Here is a 20,687-nt window from a genome sequence, read left to right on the forward strand (position 1 = left end):
TAATTAATTAAAATAAATAAAATAAAATAAATAAATAAAATAAAATAAAAAATTAAAATTAAAATAAAAAAATAAAAGAATGAAAAATTTGTTGTGGGACATCATGGAATATTCCTGCTTCAGCCCTTTAGTTTTATGAATTCCATTAGGTGGCAGCATTATATATAGTCTTCAAAATAGCATCTGTAATGAAGGTGCTTTCCAGGCAGAGAGCTGTCACAGAGTTCCTTTCTGCGGAAAACCAGAGCATCACAGATATTCGTAGGCACTTGCAGAATGTCTACAGAGACCTGGCAGTGAACAAAAGCACAATGAGTCTTCTGTCTCTACATATACACTGAAGACCCAAAGAAACCAGTACACCTGCCTAATACCGTGTAGGACCTCCACAAGCACACAGAAGTGCCACAACACGACATGGCATGGGCTCAACTAATGTCTTAAGTAGTGCTGGAGGGAAATGACACCATGAATCCTGCAGGGCTGTCCCCAAATCCATAAGAGTACGAGAGGGTGGAGACCTCTTCTGAACAGCACATTGCAAGGCATCCCAGATATCCTCAATAATGTTCATGTCTGGGGAGTTTGGTGGCCAGCAGTAGTGTTTTAACTCAGAAGAGTGTTCCTGGAGCCACTCTGTAGCAATTCTGGACGTGTAGGGTGTTGAATTGTCCTGCTGGAATTGCCCAAGGAGTGCACAATGGATACGAATGGATGCAGAGTGACGCTTACGTACGTGTCACCTGTCCGAGTCATATCTAGACACATCACGGGCCCATATCACTCCAACTGCACACGCCCCACACCATTACAGAGCCTCCATCAGCTTGAACATCCCCTGCTGACATGCAGGGTCCACGGATTCATGAGGTAGTCTCCGTACCCGTACACGTCCATCTGTCGCCTGCTCGCCCAAGCAGGTGACATGTTTCCGTCATCAACAGTCCGATGTCGGTGTTTACATGCCAGACGAGGCATAAACCTTTGTGCTGTGCAGTCATCAAGGATCAGAAATGGGCCTTTGGCTCCTAGAACCCATATTGATGATGTTTCGTTAAATAGTTCCCACGTTGAAACTTGTTGATGGCCCAGCACTGAAATCTGGAGAAATTTGCAGAAGGGTTGCACTTCTCTCACGCTGAACGATTCTCTTCAGTAGTTGTTGGTCCCGTTCTCGCACAATCTTTTTCTGGCTGCAGCGATGTCAGAGATTTGATGTTTTACCAGATTCCTGATATTCACAGTACAGTCATGAAATGGTTGTATGGGAAAATTCCTACTTCATCGCTACCTGAGAGATGCGGTGTCCCATCACTTGTGTGTTGACTATATCAGCACCTTCAAACTCACTTAAATCTTGATAACCTGCCATTGTAGCAACAATAACCGGTCTATCAACTGTGCCAGACACTCGGAGTCTTATATAGGCATTGCCGACCACAGTGCCGTATTCTACCGATTTACATATTTCTGTATTTGAATATGCATGCCTACACCAGTTTCTTTGGTGCTGCAGTGTAGATACCTAAGTGATGGCTGCCTTCCCTACCTCTTCACCCTGATATGGCGGTCAGCATCGCATTGTGGGGGACAGACTGCTGTTCAAGTCTCAAAGGTAGGTTAGGTGCTAACCCTCTCTCCTATTAACAAGATTGTCATGGAGCCTTATCTAATAACACTCTCCCAAAAGCCACTAGCTCGGCACAACACTTTTGTTTCCTCAAATCCAAAGGTATGTTATTCATTGGGGCTATGTCCTGCCACTGCTGACTTATCTCTATGGCCCAGATGTATGCATCCAATGAGTTCCACAGAGCATTCCAAGATAAAGTGCTGTGTTTGCCCAACATATTGCAGGCCACACTCACAAGGGATCTATATGTACCTGGTACTTGCAACTTAAATTTGTCCTTTACTGACCGAAGCACATCTTCGGTTTTTGTAGTAGTTGAAAGATGGCTTTGATGAGTGGTTCTAGGATTCTCATTATTCGTCTGCAGGAGACCCAATACATGGAATGATAACAGTGAGTTTCTCTTTCTCTACCTCTTCTTTGCAAATGAGTGCATCATTCATTCTCTTGAATGTATGTCTAATCTTTGCTTTACTACACCAATTTTGGAAAAACACATCTTTAAGGCATTGCAGCTCAGCTGGGAGACACACACTGTCACAAATGGCATGTGCCTTGTTTAGTAGAGTTGCTAGGACAGTTTACCACTGTGCTGGATGATGACACTTCACTGCATTTGGTACAGGTGTGTGTGTGTGTGTGTGTGTGTGTGTGTGTGTGTGTGTGTGTGTGTGTGTGTGTGTGCGCGCGCGCGCGCGCGCGCATGTGTGTGTGTTTTCTTTCTTTTTGTAGACTGCATATTCTAGTGTACAACAGCTTCTCTTTTTTATTAGAATGTCTGAAAATGGAAAACATCCATTCTGTTCTAGCTTCATTGTGGGGCATGTGCCATCTGTGAAAAAGAGAGCCTCCCAGTTATGCAGCAACACCTTAAAAGAGGTGTTTCACCAAATAGGTACTGCAAAGACCAGATTAGATGTGCACTGAAGAAAATGAATGATACAACCATCTGCAAAGAAGACGTAGAGAAAGAGAAACTTGCCTTTATTTTCTGTATAGAGCCTCCTTCAGGCAAAATTGCGAGAACCCTCAGAAAAATGGACATCAAAGTTGTCTATTGAGCACCACAAAAAATAAGAGATATACTTGGTATGGGAAGGACATGCTACAACTGCAAATATCTGGTATATTTAGCTTCCCTTGTGAGTGTGGCCTCCACTGTTTCAGGCAAACACAATGCTGCATCTTGCAACATTGCATAAGACACTTATGTGACACAATAATAGGTCAGCGTTGGCAGAACACAGCCCCAATGAAGGACATATATTCAAATGTTGTGCTAAGCTAATGTTATATGGTAGATCATCATTAAAGAATCAAGTGAGATAAGGATCCATTGGAATCTCACCAACAAGGACGACGGCTAGCAGCTAAGTTTGTCACAGTAGCCTGCACTAGCAACTACACCCCAAGACCACAACCAACAGTTGGTACTTTATGAGTCTGCATAAGACTGAATGCGCTGACAGTCAAACAGCAGTCCGCTCTATGTCAACCTGTGCACCACAAGGAAGGAGTGGTTATATGTGATACCTTAATATGTACACACATCAGTGTGTTTATTATTTTTCTGGGTGTTTATCATTTTTTGTGCGAGTGTTGAAAGGTCTTCCCACAAACACTTCATGTAATTTATGACCTGATGTTTTCTGCACGGTTGTAACTGCATCAAGAAGTAGACTATGCCTACCAGAATAGACTAACTGTTTTGCATCCACAATTCCACAGCTGACCTGCTGCCCACGGTAAATTAAGAATTAATGGCTTGCTCTTTCTACATGTACTTGGATGTACTCAGCCATCTAAAAGCATACCAATCCTAATAGCTACAATAATTAGTCTACAAATTAAGGAAATATTGATGTAATGTTGTTCAGTACACTGTCCTCAGTCAGCAATAAAAATGTCTGCACTTACACCTATTACACCCTGTATATATGGCACACCTGCATGATTGACACTTTGCCAGAATACTCATCAAAACACTGTGGAATTTCAACGAACCCACCTGGAGAAGATATTGTCAGCACTATTAGTCAGGAAAACCTACGTTTAGATAAAAAAAAAATGCATAATCTGAAAAATGTGTACTTATCTTTTGAAAAAAATATCCTTCTGATAAAATTGGTCTTTACAGTTTAGTTAGCTTCACCAAAAAGAATGTGTTCCATAAACAGCCGAGGAAAGTGTAACACCTGTGTATGCTAATAAAATACTATATAGTACCTTCTCGATTGCATGCATGTGTATGCTATTAGCACCAAAATGTGAAACTTATGATGTACGCAGCTCTTGTAGAACCATGCACTAAACTCTTACAGATACTTGTTTGTAATCTGGAAAATGGTGAGCGCATGTTACACATTGTTTTCTACCAAGAATACTTCCTGCAGAATATGAACTGCATAAATTTTTACTGGAGCTGGCAATGGATTCAAACTGATTGATTTACACTGGACTCATTAATGAAGACAGTCGATGAATAATATCTCATCCAAACACTTGAGAACTTGAAACAACATCTTTACACATTGAAATCTCAGAGTTGCTTCTTAAAATCAATCAAATAAGCACTCCCTGATATTTCACATATTGTTATAGTGGAATTTGAGTAAACGATATACAGGTTTTCTTCTTGTTGTTGCACAAGGATTTCTCTAGAGATCAATCAAGTTACCCTTCATCCTTTTCTTGTTAATTATAAAACAGTGGATTGCATAATGTCAATGCCATTATGTTGGACAAGTGACTGTTTGCAACATGATGCAAACACTTTCTACTTTTCCAGAAAAGTGCTCTCACCTATATAATGGAATAGCTAGTACACATCCAGCATGTCATTTATTTCAGTGGTGGCAGACGTACACAATATAAAAATGTTAAGAACTTTGTAAATTTGTGCCATCACAAGCAAGATCATGGGATAACTGAAAAATGAATTTTATTTTACTTATTTTTTGGCACTAGTAATGGTAAAAATCCATGTGATGGAATCGGTGATAAATCTTTAGGAAAAGAGTAAATTTACAGCATCCAAATGACAATCACATTGTAAGTCCAAGAGACCTTCTTACATTAGCCCAAACCCATGTTTCTTTAATATGCTTATGTTTGTTTTAGGTATCATTTCAATTCATGACTGCCCAGATCCTGCATGCCCTGGTGATACTATTGGCAACTGTAATGGTTTGAGTGTATTTTGTTATATTACATTAAGTGAATGCCATATATGCATGGGGGCTTGCATACGATTGTAAAATATATACATGTCATTTGTTTTAAATGTGAAAAAACATGTATTCCTTCCACTGCAATGCCACATACTACACATATGCACCATCTGGCAGTGCAGTTTCACTTATCATTCTACTGCTGCACATGAGCCAGTTTGCACTTGTGCTTAGTAAGAGTGAATTGGATGTGATACTTTCATCAACAGTGGTCTGATAAGTGCAAATTCTGCCATCTATATTATTGTAATCAGTTTGTGGTGTAAATATGTTTGTCACTGTGTGCTTTGCCTTTTACATAAGGTTCTTTTCATAACGGTGAAATGTCAAAACATGTAAGGAAGAAGCCAGAAACAGAATTAATATTATGAAAGTTTCAGTAAAAGTGTAAATTTGGAAAAAAAAAACACTTTAGAAATAACTTTCATTACAGGTTTCTAAACATTTGCAAGCATAAGTCCAGAATATTTATAATTTTATACCATAGTTGATCATTTTATCTTTCCAATGACATGAAATTGAATAAAACTGATTCATAAATAAAAAAGTAATAGTGGAAACAAATTTTTATCCCACCTTTCCTACCAATGCCAGTTTGTGAAAATTTTCTGGGAACCCTTTTTCATTATATACTTCCTTACACTACTTTTTTCAATATGTGAAATGTAGGCAACAAAACTTTTTTATTTTGAGTGATTTCAAATGAAGTCAGCCAAGTTAGACACTCTCACTTAGTATCATCTTTAATTCTCTTATGTATTTCAACTAATTATGTAGAAACAAACACAAACATCTCATGGAAAATGGGGCAATATTGTAAGATGATGACAATTTTTACTCACATCCATGAAAAGATTCAGGAAGTCAGCACATGTTCCAAGGAATTCTGTCATATGAATGTCTGATATTCCAACATCCTGATAACAGTTTGTTTCTTTTGGAATTTTTCCTGCTTTGTGTATCAGCTTAGCAGCAGACTCAAATCTCTGTTTCAGATGCATTGACCATATAAGGCTGCATATTCCTTCAAAAAAAACATAATACAACTAATTAAAAGACTAGTTAAATATTTTTGTAAACTGTACAGATGTGCCATTCAAAAATATTTCATGTAATGTAAAATCATTCCACCAAACCCTTACCATGCTTCATGTGGACAGATGGAATGATATTCAGGCAATGTATTGCTGAATGAAGTGCTACCATGTTGTCGGGATTATGCTGCCAGTGAAGAATGTATTCCCAACAAAGATTGGCTAAGAGTATACTCGATGACAAACTATAAGGAAAATGGTGTTTTAAGATTGCCAGGAATTCTGTAAGCAATGAAATTATAAAATTAATGCAAATGATAATGTGAAACAACAGAGCAGAAACACAGTACTTAACTTTACCCTACTCTAATTTCCACAATAAAACGTGTAACACTTCTTTTTTTTTGAAAAAGAGAGAGAGAGAGAGAGAGAGAAAATGAAAAGAACGCTGACTGGATACTGAAAATTTACAAGTCAAGTGCAAGTAAATCTACACATATTTACTAGGTGTAAAAGAATGAGACCGGAATTTTGTTGCAATAATTACGCATCTGTTGTTTGCAACTGATAAAACAATATTTTATTCAAGATAATATCCATTGCTATTTATACATTTCTTTCATCTCTCCCACAGGCTATGAATGCCACGCCAAAAAAACAGTTGTTCTTTTGAAGAGAATGAGTCAGCAAGCCATTTTCATATGTACTGAAGTGTTGTTCCGCGACAGTGTGTCCCAATGATGCAAGCATATGATAATCAGATGGAGCCAAGTCTGGAGAATAAGCCGCATGCCCTAATATTTCCCAACTGAATGCCTCGATCATTTCCCTGACCTGTTTTGCTGTGTGTGATGGGGCGTTATCAGGGAGAAATATGAATTTGTGTTGCCTTTTTCCATATTCTGGTCAGTTTTCACGTAATGCTCGATTTTAATTGATCATTTGCTGTTGGTAGCGATCAGTGAAACACAGATTTAATCTGCCAGGAAGTTTCATATCAGCGCACACTCCACTGCAGAGGGAAAATCTCATTCTGGAAACATCCCCCAGGCTGTGGCTAAGCCATGTCTCCGCAATATCCTTTCTTTCAGGAGTGCTAGTTCTGCAAGATTCGCAGGAGAGCTTCTGTAAAGTTTGGAAGGTAGGAGACGGGATACTGGCAGAAGTAAAGTTGTGAGGACGGGGCGTGAGTCGATGGTAGAGCACTTGTTCGCGAAAGGCAAAGATCTCGATTTCGAGTCTCGATCCGGCACACAATTTTAATCTGCCAGGAAGTTTCAAAAAAATGCTGACTATAAAGTGAGAAGCACATTTTTTTCAAGTCACATTAAAGTAGACACTGTTAAGAAACAACGAAGTGAAGTTAACAATAAGAAGTAAAATGTGAAAAAAGAAATAGAAGGAAAAAATATTAACGAATCACAAATAGTTAAACACTTGATAGGAACTGAATGACAGTTCCATACAAGAAGTCAACGATGGGAACCATTGGTATTCCACTATAAACAAGACTCCGCCACGTTATGCCAGAAACAACTGCATTTGAGAGACGGAAAAGGAACTGTTATAACATGACTTTAGCTGTATTTAAAGATAGCTAACAATTCATACTGTGAAATTTAGCTAACTCAGTTTCTTCACGAGATTCAGGAGGCAGTTAATATGGACACCCAGATTTATGCCATGTTCCTTGACTCCTGGAGAGCATCCAATACACAGAAAAACAAATATGAGCTTATGGGATACTGGACTGACCTTGTGTCACCCTTAGTGGGGTAAAATTAACAGATGTAAAAGTAGACTTGGGTGTACTTCAAGAGTGTGTTACTGGCAGCTCATAATTCACAGCACATATATAAAATGACCTGGTGGATAATGTTGGAAATTCTGAATATCAGGAAGTCACAACAACATAAATTTTTACTGAGATACAGGAAGAGCTGCAGAGTCCTTCTGCTTGATATAGAGACTGATAGGTGACCCTCAACATAAACAAACATAATGCATTGCACATGAACAGGCACTTTGATTTCATGATACACCATCAATAACCAGAAATAGAATGAACCATATGGCTGGGGTCACAGCGATATTGACAACAGTCACAAGATACTGGCACCAGAAGTCACCCAATAACATCAGCTAACAGCTTGGTCACCTCCTTCATCAGTTTTTGGCAGGATCAATTCTAAACTCTTTGAGTGGGATGGATGAAAAAAACATTAGCAACAGATATTCTTCTGGAACAAGTCAAATTGTTGCATTGTGGATTTTCCTATTAAAAAATAATGCCGAATGCTTGTGAATGTACTATAGCTTTGGTAAGGGTGAGAGCATCACAGAGATTGTCAACAAATTCCCACAATAAACAATGAAAGAGAGGAATTGTATATTACGGAGAAGTTCACCATTAAAATTCCACGAGTGTGTATTTTGCAAAGAGTTAAAAAGCATACTGCCCCCCCCCCCCCCCACACACACACACACAATTTTCTGCAATTACCATTGAGAGGAAAACTATATAAATTTGAAGTCATATGGAGGCTTACAAACAGCTATTCTTCCTGTACACAATTTGTGGATGGAAAAAGGGTAATTCATAGTTGTACCTGAAGTACCCTCAAGATGGTTTGGGACGTAAGATGTAGAGTTATCAAAATAGCTACCTTAGACCATATTACAAATAACAACATAGTGTAAGAAGTAAATACCTGAACAATAATAAATTCGACTTCAGCAAATAAATTATATGAAACATGAGCAACAGATGAAGGAAGGACAGCTGCTAGAAATAACAGCACACTGATTCAATGGGAAGGAAGGAAGATTAACATTTAAGAGTCCTGTTGACATTCAGGTCATAACCAGTGGAGTATATATGCTCAGAGAGGATGATCATGGCAAATGGTATGTGTAGTGGCTTTCTCGAAGGAACCATCTCAGCATATGGCCGAAGTGGTTTAGGGAAACCACTTAAACCTAAACCAGAATGGCCAGAGAATGATGTGAACTGCACTACTCCTAAACGTGAGTCTGCACTACTAAACGTGAGTCGTGTGTGTTAATCACTGCATCCTCTTGCTCATCAAGTTCAGCTTCCATCCTATATGTAAGAGAGAATTACCACAACAGTATCAGAAGAAAAGACAGGTCAAATTATTGGCTTTGCAGTTAAATAAAATATTCTCTCAATGATAACTTTAATTACAAAGAATCCTTTTGTGTCACTGATGTGGACAAATAATAATAATAATAATAATAATAATAATAATAATAAAGGCTACTGATGAAAATCTAGTTTGTTGTTAACATTTAGTTCTACAACTTCACATTTCCAGCTATTAAAGGGCCAAGCAAAACTGTCATTAACTGAGTGATGTGTGGCGAGGTATTGTGCCTTCATACTTATTTAGTGCAGTCTTCCTACTGAGAACTCAACACACCCACAATTTTCCCCATTTTGTATCAACACTGAATTCTCATATGCCAGAATTAACTGTTACCGTATTTACTCGAATCTAAGACGCACTCGAATCTAAGCCGCACCCGAAAAATGAGACTCGAAATCGAGGAAAAAAATTTTCCCGAATCTAAGCCGCACCTGAAATTTGAGACTCGAAATTCAAGAGGAGAGAAAAGTTTTAGGCCGCACCTCCAAATCAAAACAAAGTTGGTCCATTGTAATACGAGACACAATTTAGGTCGAATGAATGACGATACAGCTACAGGAGTTTGGTTCGAGTCGTAAGCTTAACAGTTAAGTTTTACCAGGTAGCCATTGCTATACGTCAGGCGCTCCGTCCGTATTTATACGGGTACCCTTCCTTTTCACGTGCTTCGTCTGGTTCGAATCGATTGCTTATTTTGCTTTGATCTGATAAGTGCCGTTTTCTTTGTTATAGGTGTTTACGCCACTCTGAGCTGAAAATGCATTACTGTACTGTGTCATGCACTGTTTGTCTCATTCTGATAGTGCGTGTTTACGGCCTGTCGCCGCGCGCGGCATGACTTGCTTTTGTGCGTGCTACCGCCGCTTACAATTAAAAAAAAAAAGAAAAGAGAGGAATCGTCTCACTAGCGAAACAATGGCAAGAGACTGCTATTTGTTGTTACTTTCACTGCTTTCTTTGATAATGATCAACAAGAACCAAATAATAGACTGCATATGACAGAATATGTTCTGAACGAGAGTTAGGCGAAAATTTTTCTCCGTTTGAAAATCTTTGCGGCCGCTTCTCTAGTATGTCAAATTCTGCACAGGAATTAGTCATCTTAGATTTAAAAATCTAATCAGTTGCCGTGCTTAATTTCTGACTGTATCACTATTAGGCATAAGAAAAATACGAATGTAAACATGACACGATACGTATATTCTTCCGCGTTTGCTGTTGTCTCACTCTAGTTTCGTAGTTTATTAGGCAGATAGGATTTAAATGAAATAGCAGCAAACACGAAAGAATACGTGGCATAATGTTTACATTCATATTATTCTTATGGTGAAGAGAATACTGCATGTGATTCACATTTCGTCAGGTTCCTATTAGCAACCACCTCTTCTCACAGGTAGTAAAAAATTCAACACGTAGAGTTGGCCATATTGACAAACATCCCAAACAGTCTTGCCAGTCGGATTTTCGTAGTACATTGTAATTCTGCTACATTCGAAGATGAACAATACGGAATTTGTATTTACTTCGTTGGATAATGTACGAAAATGTAGTGGTCGAAACTCGGGGCGGAGAAAAAAGCTCGTCTTCCACCATTTTTTTTTTTTTTTACTTTATTTACTGACGCAGAGATTTTGGCGCCAGTATTTATCTCTGTGCCTACAAAGCATCCCCTTGTAGCGCTACATATATTCGACGGCAGAAGTTAGTTGTGGCGGCACCTACCAATATTTTTCAGAACTTCCGCTTGCTTTGCACTCGATTCTAAGCCGCAGGCGGTTTTTTGGATTACAAAAACCGGAAAAAAAGTGCGGCTTAGATTCGAGTAAATACGGTACATAGTTTTAGTGAAAACTTGGCTCATTACTGAAGTCAAAAACTACAATATTTAATATTCTTTTTGTCAGTCGGCCTCGAGGATCTACATCACCGTACGATGAATGACAGAAGGTACACTGTACCACTACTAGTCATTTCCCTTCCTATTTCCCTTGCAAACAGGTGAGGGAAAATGATTGTCTATATGACTCTGCATGATCCCTAATTCCTCTACTCTTATGTTCGTGGTACTTACATGAACATTTGATAGTGACAGTAGGATCATTCTGCAGTCAGCTTCAAATGCTGGTTTTCTAAATTTTCTCGTTAGCATTCCTCAAAAAGAACCTCCTTTCCCACCAAGGATACCAATTTAAGTTTCAGAAGCATGTGTTGATTAAACCTACTGGAAAAAAAATCTCACATCGCTTCGCAACATTATCCCTTGATATTTAACCAACCTCACTGTGTTAAGCAGCACACTACTAATGTTGTATTCAAACATTACAGGATTGTTTTTCCTACTCATTTGCATTAACTTACATTTTTCCACATTTAGAACTAACTGCCATTCCTCATACCAATGATGACATCTTCCCGTACACCACAACATCGTCAGCAAACAGCTACAGAGTGCTGTTCACCCTGTCCATCAAATCATTTATGTATATTTAAAAAGAAAGATGATGAGACTTACCAAACAAAAGCGCTGGCAGGTCGATAGACACACAAACAAACACAAACATACACACAAAATTCAAGCTTTCGCAACCAACGGTTGCCTCGTCAGGAAAGAGGGAAGGAGAAGGAAAGACAAAAGGATATGGGTTTTAAGGGAGAGGGTAAGGAGTCATTCCAATCCCGGGAGCGGAAAGACTTACCTTAGGGGGGAAAAAGGACAGGTATACACTCGCACACACACACACACACACACATATCCATCCACACATACACAGACACAAGCAGACATTTGACAAATGTCTGCTTGTGTCTGTGTATGTGTGGATGGATATGTGTGTGTGTGTGCGCGAGTGTATACCTGTCCTTTTTTCCCCCTAAGGTAAGTCTTTCCGCTCCCGGGATTGGAATGACTCCTTACCCTCTCCCTTAAAACCCATATCCTTTTGTCTTTCCTTCTCCTTCCCTCTTTCCTGACGAGGCAACCGTTGGTTGCGAAAGCTTGAATTTTGTGTGTATGTTTGTGTTTGTTTGTGTGTCTATCGACCTGCCAGCGCTTTCGTTTGGTAAGTCTCATCATCTTTCTTTTTAAATATATTTTTCCCACGTGGAATGTTTTCCTCTATTATATTCAAATCATTTATGTATATGGAGATAATAGCAGTCCTATCATATTTCCCTGGGGCACTTCTGATGACAGTCGAGGGCAACACACTTCCTTAAGAAGTCTTCACACCATTTTCTTATCTGGGAAGATATTCCATAACCTCATACCTTCATTAACAGCCTGTACCGTAGCACTGTGTCAAACACCTTTCGGAAATCTAGAAATATGAAATATGCTTGTTGCCCTTCATACAGAGTTTGTAAGATATTGTAAGAAAAGGGAAAGCTAAGTTTCACACAAGTGATACTTTCTAGAACCGTGTAGATTCAAGAACATAAGCTTTTTCATCTCAAGGAAACTTATTCAGGGTCTATAATACGTAGACAAGGAAAAAAATTTCCAGATTTCCCAGTTAAAAATACACTTTTTCACAGGTGAAAAATGCCCGTTAAGTGTTTTTGGAAAGATCTTTGATGCACAGTAACATGTACACTGCATATTTTCGTGTGATGAAAGTATAAAGACGAATTCCACCAAACACAGCATGTTAGTTTCCAAAACACTGAAATCAATATTGTGGTGTGCTTTTGTCAGCCAATAACAGCTCACGTCACTTTACCTTGCCAGCAAAATGACAGCAGATACTAAGAGCAGAGGACACGTGATGTAGTCCGCCAATAGCAACATCACTGTTAGATAGTGCAAACACACAAATACAAAAAGGTCATGGCTTAAATTAATATACATATACCGCAGTTACAAAAAAGGTAAGCTTTCACATATTACATTGGTCTTTTTTTTTTACACATGTTACCCTTTAAGATATATCAAACACAAACGTGCCATTAAAATTTTAAATGATGACATAAATGTCTAGTCTTCTGGATCCAAAATTTTTCTAATTGGCTGATCCTCTAAGTGCTAAGTTTTGAATGAGAGTCAAACACACTGTGATTTAAGGAAGTCACTACACATTGTCACACATAACATAATTCATGCTCAGTAAAAGTAAATTTACTTTGAAGTGTTGCTTCTCAACCACCATTTGCAATATTTTCCTGTGACCTGTTAGGAACAGGTTCATTTGAGCAGTTGCCAGAGAGCACCAATCACAGGTGTTACTGCTCATGCATATGTAAAATGACGTAGAAAGCCTGTGCTTGGTGTTTACTCTGCTCCTACACTTTTCGTTGCATTTCTGTTTTGAATTTCATGTGTAGTGGGGCATCACGTGACCATGCATTTTCTATTGTCACACCAGATTGGTCAACGAGTGACTGCACAGCAACCTTTGGGCAGCATAGTGATTTTACGTAGGAACAGAATTTTACCGGGTTCTCTGGTAGATCATTTGCTAAGGTTTGGTGGCGGTAGTTTTGTATGCTTTGCACATTCATCTTTTTGTTCTCTCTGGAAAAGAAAGTTCATTTATTATTGCATGTCAAGATGTTTCTTTTACTCTTTGTTTCCCTTTACATACTGGAACTTACTTGGCTCTGCTACAAAACTCAAAAGATTAGTTAGAACAATAATGTGCTTACGCTAGCAGACTCACCGAGTACCCTTAGCTGCCTCTCATCTGCGGCTGCAGCTTCCATCCCTGGATCAGCTTCTACTTTATCTCCTTCTGTGATTTGATGAGAGATGAGTCGCTCCTTTCGTGAAGGCATATCCTCGTCACTTAGAGGTGCTTGAGCTGCTGCACCTTGCTGTAATTCCAGTGCGTCAAATTCTGCGTCCCTCAAATCCACTAGTGATGCTGCTTCCAGACCTGCTGAGCTTAGCCAGCGGGCGACTAGTTCTGAGATAGAGCCTAAGGAATGAATGTCATAACGAGAACTGAGTTCTAACTCAACACACACATTTTGAAAACTGCTCTTCTCCTGACACAAAATACTTGAAGCAAAATAAAATTACCCAAAATCACACTTTTATTTAGATTTTATCACATTCTTTCCTACATCACATAAGTTCTGATGAAAAGTATGCTCTTTAGTTTATAAGTAATAGAAAGATATGCTGATACTTCATTCTGGTACAGTAAACAATCTACATCCTGTATAAACATTACCCCTCAATCTCACTGTTACCAATTTTCTCAAAAATATTTGAAAGAGCTGCATGTGATCAGATCGAAAATCACAATTCATCTAACAGTATTATCTTAGGCAGTCAATATGGTTTCAGAAAAGGCCGCAGCACAACCCATGTAATAAATGAATTAGTCACAAAAGTCAGCAGATGTCTTGATGATAGAATGTGTGTGTCAGGCATCTTTTGTGACCTGTCCAAAGCCTTCGACACAGTAAATCACGACCTGCTTCTCCAAAAATTGGCACGCTACGGTTTTCAAGGCAAATCTCTTAGCTGGATGTCATCATACTTGGCAAACAGAAAATAAAGAGTACTTATTAACATCAATGGCAAGAAATTTCTCTCTGGCTGGAAAAACACTCAATTAGGCGTTCCACAAGGTTCAATATTAGGGCCACTGCTTCTTCTATATTATATTAATGATATGCCAGGTCAGGTCCAGTCTGATACTATCCTCTATGCAGATGACCCAACAGATGTAGTCTGTTGTAAAAATGAGGTAGACCTAATTCGTCATATTGAACAAACACTTGGGGAAGTGGAGGCATGGGTCAAAAACAATAACTTGACATTAAATTTTACAAAAACAGAAATTGTTCATTTTACCACAAAACAATCTGCACAGTCTATAAGTGAAATAAGGTATATGGACAAAACATTAGAGACTGCAGACTGTGTCAAATTCCTTGGCGTGTTAGTCAATGAAAACCTGTTATGGAGTCACCATGTGGACAACATACTGGGTCGACTGAATAGCCTTGTATATATTATGAATATGTTGTATAGTATTACTGATTTAGCTGTAAGAAAAACTGTATATAATGCATATTTTGTTTCAGTCATTAGGTATAGTATAATTTTCTGGGGGTCTGAAAAAACAAATTTACTTAGAGCTTTTAGACTACAAAAAAGAATCATCCGAGCAATGGTGGGAACAAAACCAAAGAAACATTGCAAACCTCTATTTGTAAAACTGGATCTAATGAGCATTCCAAGCATATACATCTATGAAACTCTCACTTTCACGAAAAGAAACCCACAACTTTTTGAGGGCAACTTCTTCTTGCATCAATATGATACTAGACATAGAACGAGCTACATATTACCTACCCACCGTTTAAAATCATATGAAAAAAACCCATACTATATGGGCATGAAATTTGTAAATAAAATATGGAAAGATATGGATGAACCAAATGTAAAAGGTACCAAAAGAGACCTGGAAAAATATCTGAAAGATAAATGTTACTATAGTATAGAAGATTTTATGAATGGCAACAATGCATTATAATTGTAATTAAAATACCTCTTTGAAGATGTTGCACCATATATATTATTAGTTTATTGTCTATTTTTAGTATTGTTATATATAGTGTAAAACTGACAAGTCACCTATGTCACAATCTTTGATTGTATAAGGCATGTTATGTGATAATAAAAATTGAATTGAATTGAATCTCTGCATAATTTCCAACATATGACCTCATTACAACTATTTATAACTATGTACATGCCCTTTGCTATTACGCTGATACCACTTTCACATAAATGTACTATAAATAAGTGCAAATTTTTCTCAAGTTATGAATCAGTCATATTGAGGCAACTGCCTGCATATGAGTATTTCACTAAATCAGTGCATCTTCTGCATCAATCACTTTTTAACTGCCCAATAAATCTGGCTCAATATATTTCATGGGCATTAAAAAAGTTTTTATGTTGTTGTTGTTGTCTTCAGTCCTGAGACTGGTTTGATGCAGCTCTCCATGCTACTCTATCCTGTGCAAGCTTCTTCATCTCCCAGTATCTACTGCAACCTACATCCTTCTGAACCTGCTTAGTGTATTCATCTCTTGGTCTCCCTCTACGATTTTTACCCTCCACACTGCCCTCCAATGCTAAATTTGTGATCCCTTGATGCCTCAAAACATGTCCTACTAACCGATCCCTTCTTATAGTCAAGTTGTGCCACAAACTTCTCTTCTCCCCAATCCTATTCAATGCCTCATCATTAGTTACGTGATCTACCCACCTTATCTTCAGCATTCTTCTGTAGCACCACATTTCGAAAGCTTCTATTCTCTTCTTGTCCAAACTAGTTATCGTCCATGTTTCACTTCCATCCATGGCTACACTCCATACAAATACTTTCAGAAACGACTTCCTGACACTTAAATCTATACTCGATGTTAACAAATTCCTCTTCTTGAGAAACGCTTTCCTTGCCATTGCCAGTCTACATTTTATATCCTCTCTACTTCGACCATCATCGGTTATTTTACTCCCTAAATAGCAAAACTCCTTTACTACTTTAAGTGTCTCATTTCCTAATCTAATTCCCTCAGCATCACCCGACTTAATTTGACTACATTCCATTATCCTCGTTTTGCTTTTGTTGATGTTCATCTTATATCCTCCTTTCAAGACACTGTCCATTCCGTTCAACTGCTCTTCCAAGTCCTTTGCTGTCTCTGACAGAATTACAATGTCATCGGCGAACCTCAAAGTTTTTACTTCTTCTCCATGAATTTTAATACCTACTCCGAATTTTTCTTTTGTTTCCTTTACTGCTTGCTCAATATACAGATTGAATAACATTGGGGAGAGGCTACAACCCTGTCTTACTCCTTTCCCAACCACTGCTTCCCTTTCATGCCCCTCGACTCTTATAATTGCCATCTGGTTTCTGTACAAACTGTAAATAGCCTTTCGCTTCCTGTATTTTACCCCTGCCACCTTCAGAATTTGAAAGAGAGTATTCCAGTTAACATTGTCAAAAGCTTTCTCTAAGTCTACAAATGCTAGAAACGTAGGTTTGCCTTTTCTTAATCTTTCTTCTAAGATAAGTCGTAAGGTCAGTATTGCCTCACGTGTTCCAACATTTCTACGGAATCCAAACTGATCATCCCTGAGGTCGGCTTCTACCAGTTTTTCCATTCGTCTGTAAAGAATTCGCGTTAGTATTTGCAGCTGTGACTTATTAAACTGATAGTTCGGTAATTTTCACATCTGTCAACACCTGCTTTCTTTGGGATTGGAATTATTATATTCTTCTTGAAGTCTGAGGGTATTTTGCCTGTCTCATACATCGTGCTCACCAGATGGTAGAGTTTTGTCATGACTGGCTCTCCCGAGGCCATCAGTAGTTCAAATGGAATGTTGTCTACTCCCGGGGCCTTGTTTCGACTCAGGTCTTTCAGTGCTCTGTCAAACTCTTCACGCAGTATCTTATCTCCCATTTCGTCTTCATCTACATCCTCTTCCATTTCCATAATATTGTCCTCAAGTACATCGCCCTTGTATAAACCCTCTATATACTCCTTCCACCTTTCTGCCTTCCCTTCTTTGCTTAGAACTGGGTTGCCATCTGAGCTCTTGATATTCATACAAGTGGTTCTCTTCTCTCCAAAGGTCTCTTTAATTTTCCTGTAGGCAGTATCTATCTTACCCCTAGTGAGACAAGCCTCTACATCCTTACATTTGTCCTCTAGCCATCCCTGCTTAGCCATTTTGCACTTCCTGTCGATCTCATTTTTGAGACGTTTGTATTCCTTTTTGCCTGCTTCATTTACTGCATTTTTATATTTTCTCATTTCATCAATTAAATTCAATATTTCTTCTGTTACCCAAGGATTTCTATTAGCCCTCGTCTTTTTACCTACTTGATCCTCTGCTGCCTTCACTACTTCATCCCTCAGAGCTACCCATTCTTCTTCTACTTTATTTCTTTCCCCCATTCCTGTCAATTGTTCCCTTATGCTCTCCCTGAAACTCTCTACAACCTCTGGTTCTTTCAGTTTATCCAGGTCCCATCTCCTTAAATTCCCACCTTTTTGCAGTTTCTTCAGTTTCAATCTGAAGTTCATAACCAATAGATTGTGGTCAGAATCCACATCTGCCCCAGGAAATGTCTTACAATTTAAAACCTGGTTCCTAAATCTATGTCTTACCATTATATAATCTATCTGATACCTTTTAGTATCTCCAGGATTCTTCCAGGTATACAACCTTCTTTTATGATTCTTGAACCAAGTGTTGGCTATGATTAAGTTATGCTCTGTGCAAAATTCTACAAGGCGGCTTCCTCTTTCATTCCTTCCCCCCAATCCATATTCACCTACTATGTTTCCTTCTCTCCCTTTTCCTACTGACGAATTCCAGTCACCCATGACTATTAAATTTTCGTCTCCCTTCACTACCTGAATAATTTCTTTTATCTCGTCATACATTTCATCTATTTCTTCATCATCTGCAGTGGTAGTTGGCATTAAACTTGTACTACTGTAGTAGGCATGGGCTTTGTGTCTATCTTGGCCACAATAATGCGTTCACTATGGTGTTTGTAGTAGCTAACCCGCACTCCTATTTTTTTATTCATTATTAAACCTACTCCTGCATTACCCCTATTTGATTTTGTATTTATAACCCTGTAATCACCTGACCAAAAGTCTTGTTCCTCCTGCCACCGAGCTTCACTAATTCCCACAATATCTAACTTTAACCTATCCATTTCCCTTTTTAAATTTTCTAACCTACCTGCCCGATTAAGGGATCTGACATTCCACGCTCCGATCCGTAGAACGCCAGTTTTCTTTCTCCTGATAACGACGTCCTCCTGAGTAGTCCCCGCCCGGAGATCCGAATGGGGGACTATTTTACCTCTGGAATATTTTACCCAAGAGGACGCCATCATCATTTAATCGTACAGTAGAGCTGCATGTCCTCGGGAAAAATTACGGCTGTAGTTTCCCCTTGCTTTCAGCCATTCGCAGTACCAGCACAGCAAGGCCGTTTTGGTTAATGTTACAAGGCCAGATCAGTCAATCATCCAGACTGTTGCCCCTGCAACTACTGAAAAGGCTGCTGCCCCTCTTCAGGAACCACATGTTTGTCTGGCCTCTCAACAGATACCCCTCCGTTGTGGTTGCACCTACGGTACGGCCATCTGTATCGCTGAGGCACGCAAGCCTCCCCACCAATGGCAAGGTCCATGGTTCATGGGGGGAGTTTTTATGTAGGCACCATAATTTGAAAGCATGCTACTGAAACACTGCTTGTAGAAAGGTAACTAGTAAAGAGTTTTGGGCTGACTTAATCAAATAATTATAATACATCCACAGTTAGTGTAATTTAAATTATTAAGTAAGATAAAAAATAATATTTTTTAATTTTTTATGGAGCAACTGAAATGCAACATAGAAGCATCTACTCACAGCAACACAACACGTGGGTCCCCTTGTCCTGATTTATGAGTAACCAGTCATTTCTTTTTAACCTTCCCCAACACAGCCCTTTTTCCTCCCCGAGGAAGGAACTTATAGTTCTAAAAGCTAGGATGCTATTGTGTAATTTTACTGTTATATGACAAAACTGAATATTTCATCTCCTGAAGTTAATGCATTACTGGCCAGTAATTCTTTCTCATAATTTAATAGTTTTCTCAAATTAATTTTCCTTTTTTAAGCTAAGAATTACAATTAATCTCCTAGATAAATCAACTAATTAGGAATTGAACACCGTACAGTAGATTTTTCAGAGAAAATTCAGGACTAAAGCTAAAATCAAAGAGCCCTTCACAGAGAAGAACAATCACACTCACCTTTTCCTTTCTCCAGAACATAACTAAGTGAAATTATGGGTTTGGTAAAGGGTAAGACTAAAAGACCCTTTCCAGGATTTCTCATAGCAGCTGCCAGTCCTTCATTAACAAGAGGTTTTTGCCTGAAAAAATAGCAACCCTTATAAAAACTACAACACTTAGAATTAAAAATGTCCACAAAGGCCATGCACATAACAAGTTTGCGGTCACTGTAACACAGAAAGAATAGTCTGAATGAATACTAACTCTAAGGATGAATAGGGTGCAATTTCAGCATGTGATGGTTGGCCTCCAGGAAATATCTCTGATATTGTGACATCTTGTCTACATGTTTTTATGAGCCATACGACTTTGCACATATTGTTGTCTCAAACCTGGACCAATGTAATGGGTGCAGATCTGCCCATGTTGATGAGCCAAACACCAGCAGTTATGGGCTGGACTGGTGGAATGTACATTATAACACTGGTTTCTATTGTCCAGTAACCACAAAACCTCAGATTTTAAAGAGTATGTGTGTGTCAGAATTGACATGTTGATTGGCAAACTACAGCACTTATTCATGATTTCTGGTTCAATCTGTTCTTTAGTATAGCAACATGCGTATTAGATACTACCATCGAGTATGTTTTGAGGCCGATACCAAACAACCATCTAGTGTGATGGTTGGGTCACTATCTACATCTTCATCTACATACAAACTCCACAATTCACTGTACAGTGTATGGCAGAGGGTGCCCTGTACCACTACTAGTCATTTCCTTTCCTGTTCAACTTGTAAATAAAGTCAGGAAGCTGTCTATATGCCTCAATATGAGTCCTTATTT

General features: G+C 38.6%; 1 protein-coding gene across 2 annotated transcripts in view; it reads right to left on the reverse strand.

Moving 5' to 3' along the window:
- Positions 1-20,687, reverse strand: part of LOC126092071 (rab3 GTPase-activating protein non-catalytic subunit) — a 217,495-nt gene that overhangs the window by 44,897 nt on the left and 151,911 nt on the right. For both annotated transcript variants that reach the window (XM_049907488.1, XM_049907490.1), the window contains exons 17-20: positions 19,861-19,982; positions 13,723-13,980; positions 6,006-6,179; positions 5,706-5,887 (exon numbers count right to left, since the gene is read on the reverse strand). In XM_049907488.1, the coding sequence (XP_049763445.1) occupies positions 5,706-5,887; positions 6,006-6,179; positions 13,723-13,980; positions 19,861-19,982 (736 nt within the window). The remainder of the gene's footprint in view (positions 1-5,705; positions 5,888-6,005; positions 6,180-13,722; positions 13,981-19,860; positions 19,983-20,687) is intronic.

This window comes from Schistocerca cancellata, chromosome 7, assembly GCF_023864275.1.
Source record: "Schistocerca cancellata isolate TAMUIC-IGC-003103 chromosome 7, iqSchCanc2.1, whole genome shotgun sequence".
Classification (NCBI taxonomy): domain Eukaryota; kingdom Metazoa; phylum Arthropoda; class Insecta; order Orthoptera; family Acrididae; genus Schistocerca; species Schistocerca cancellata.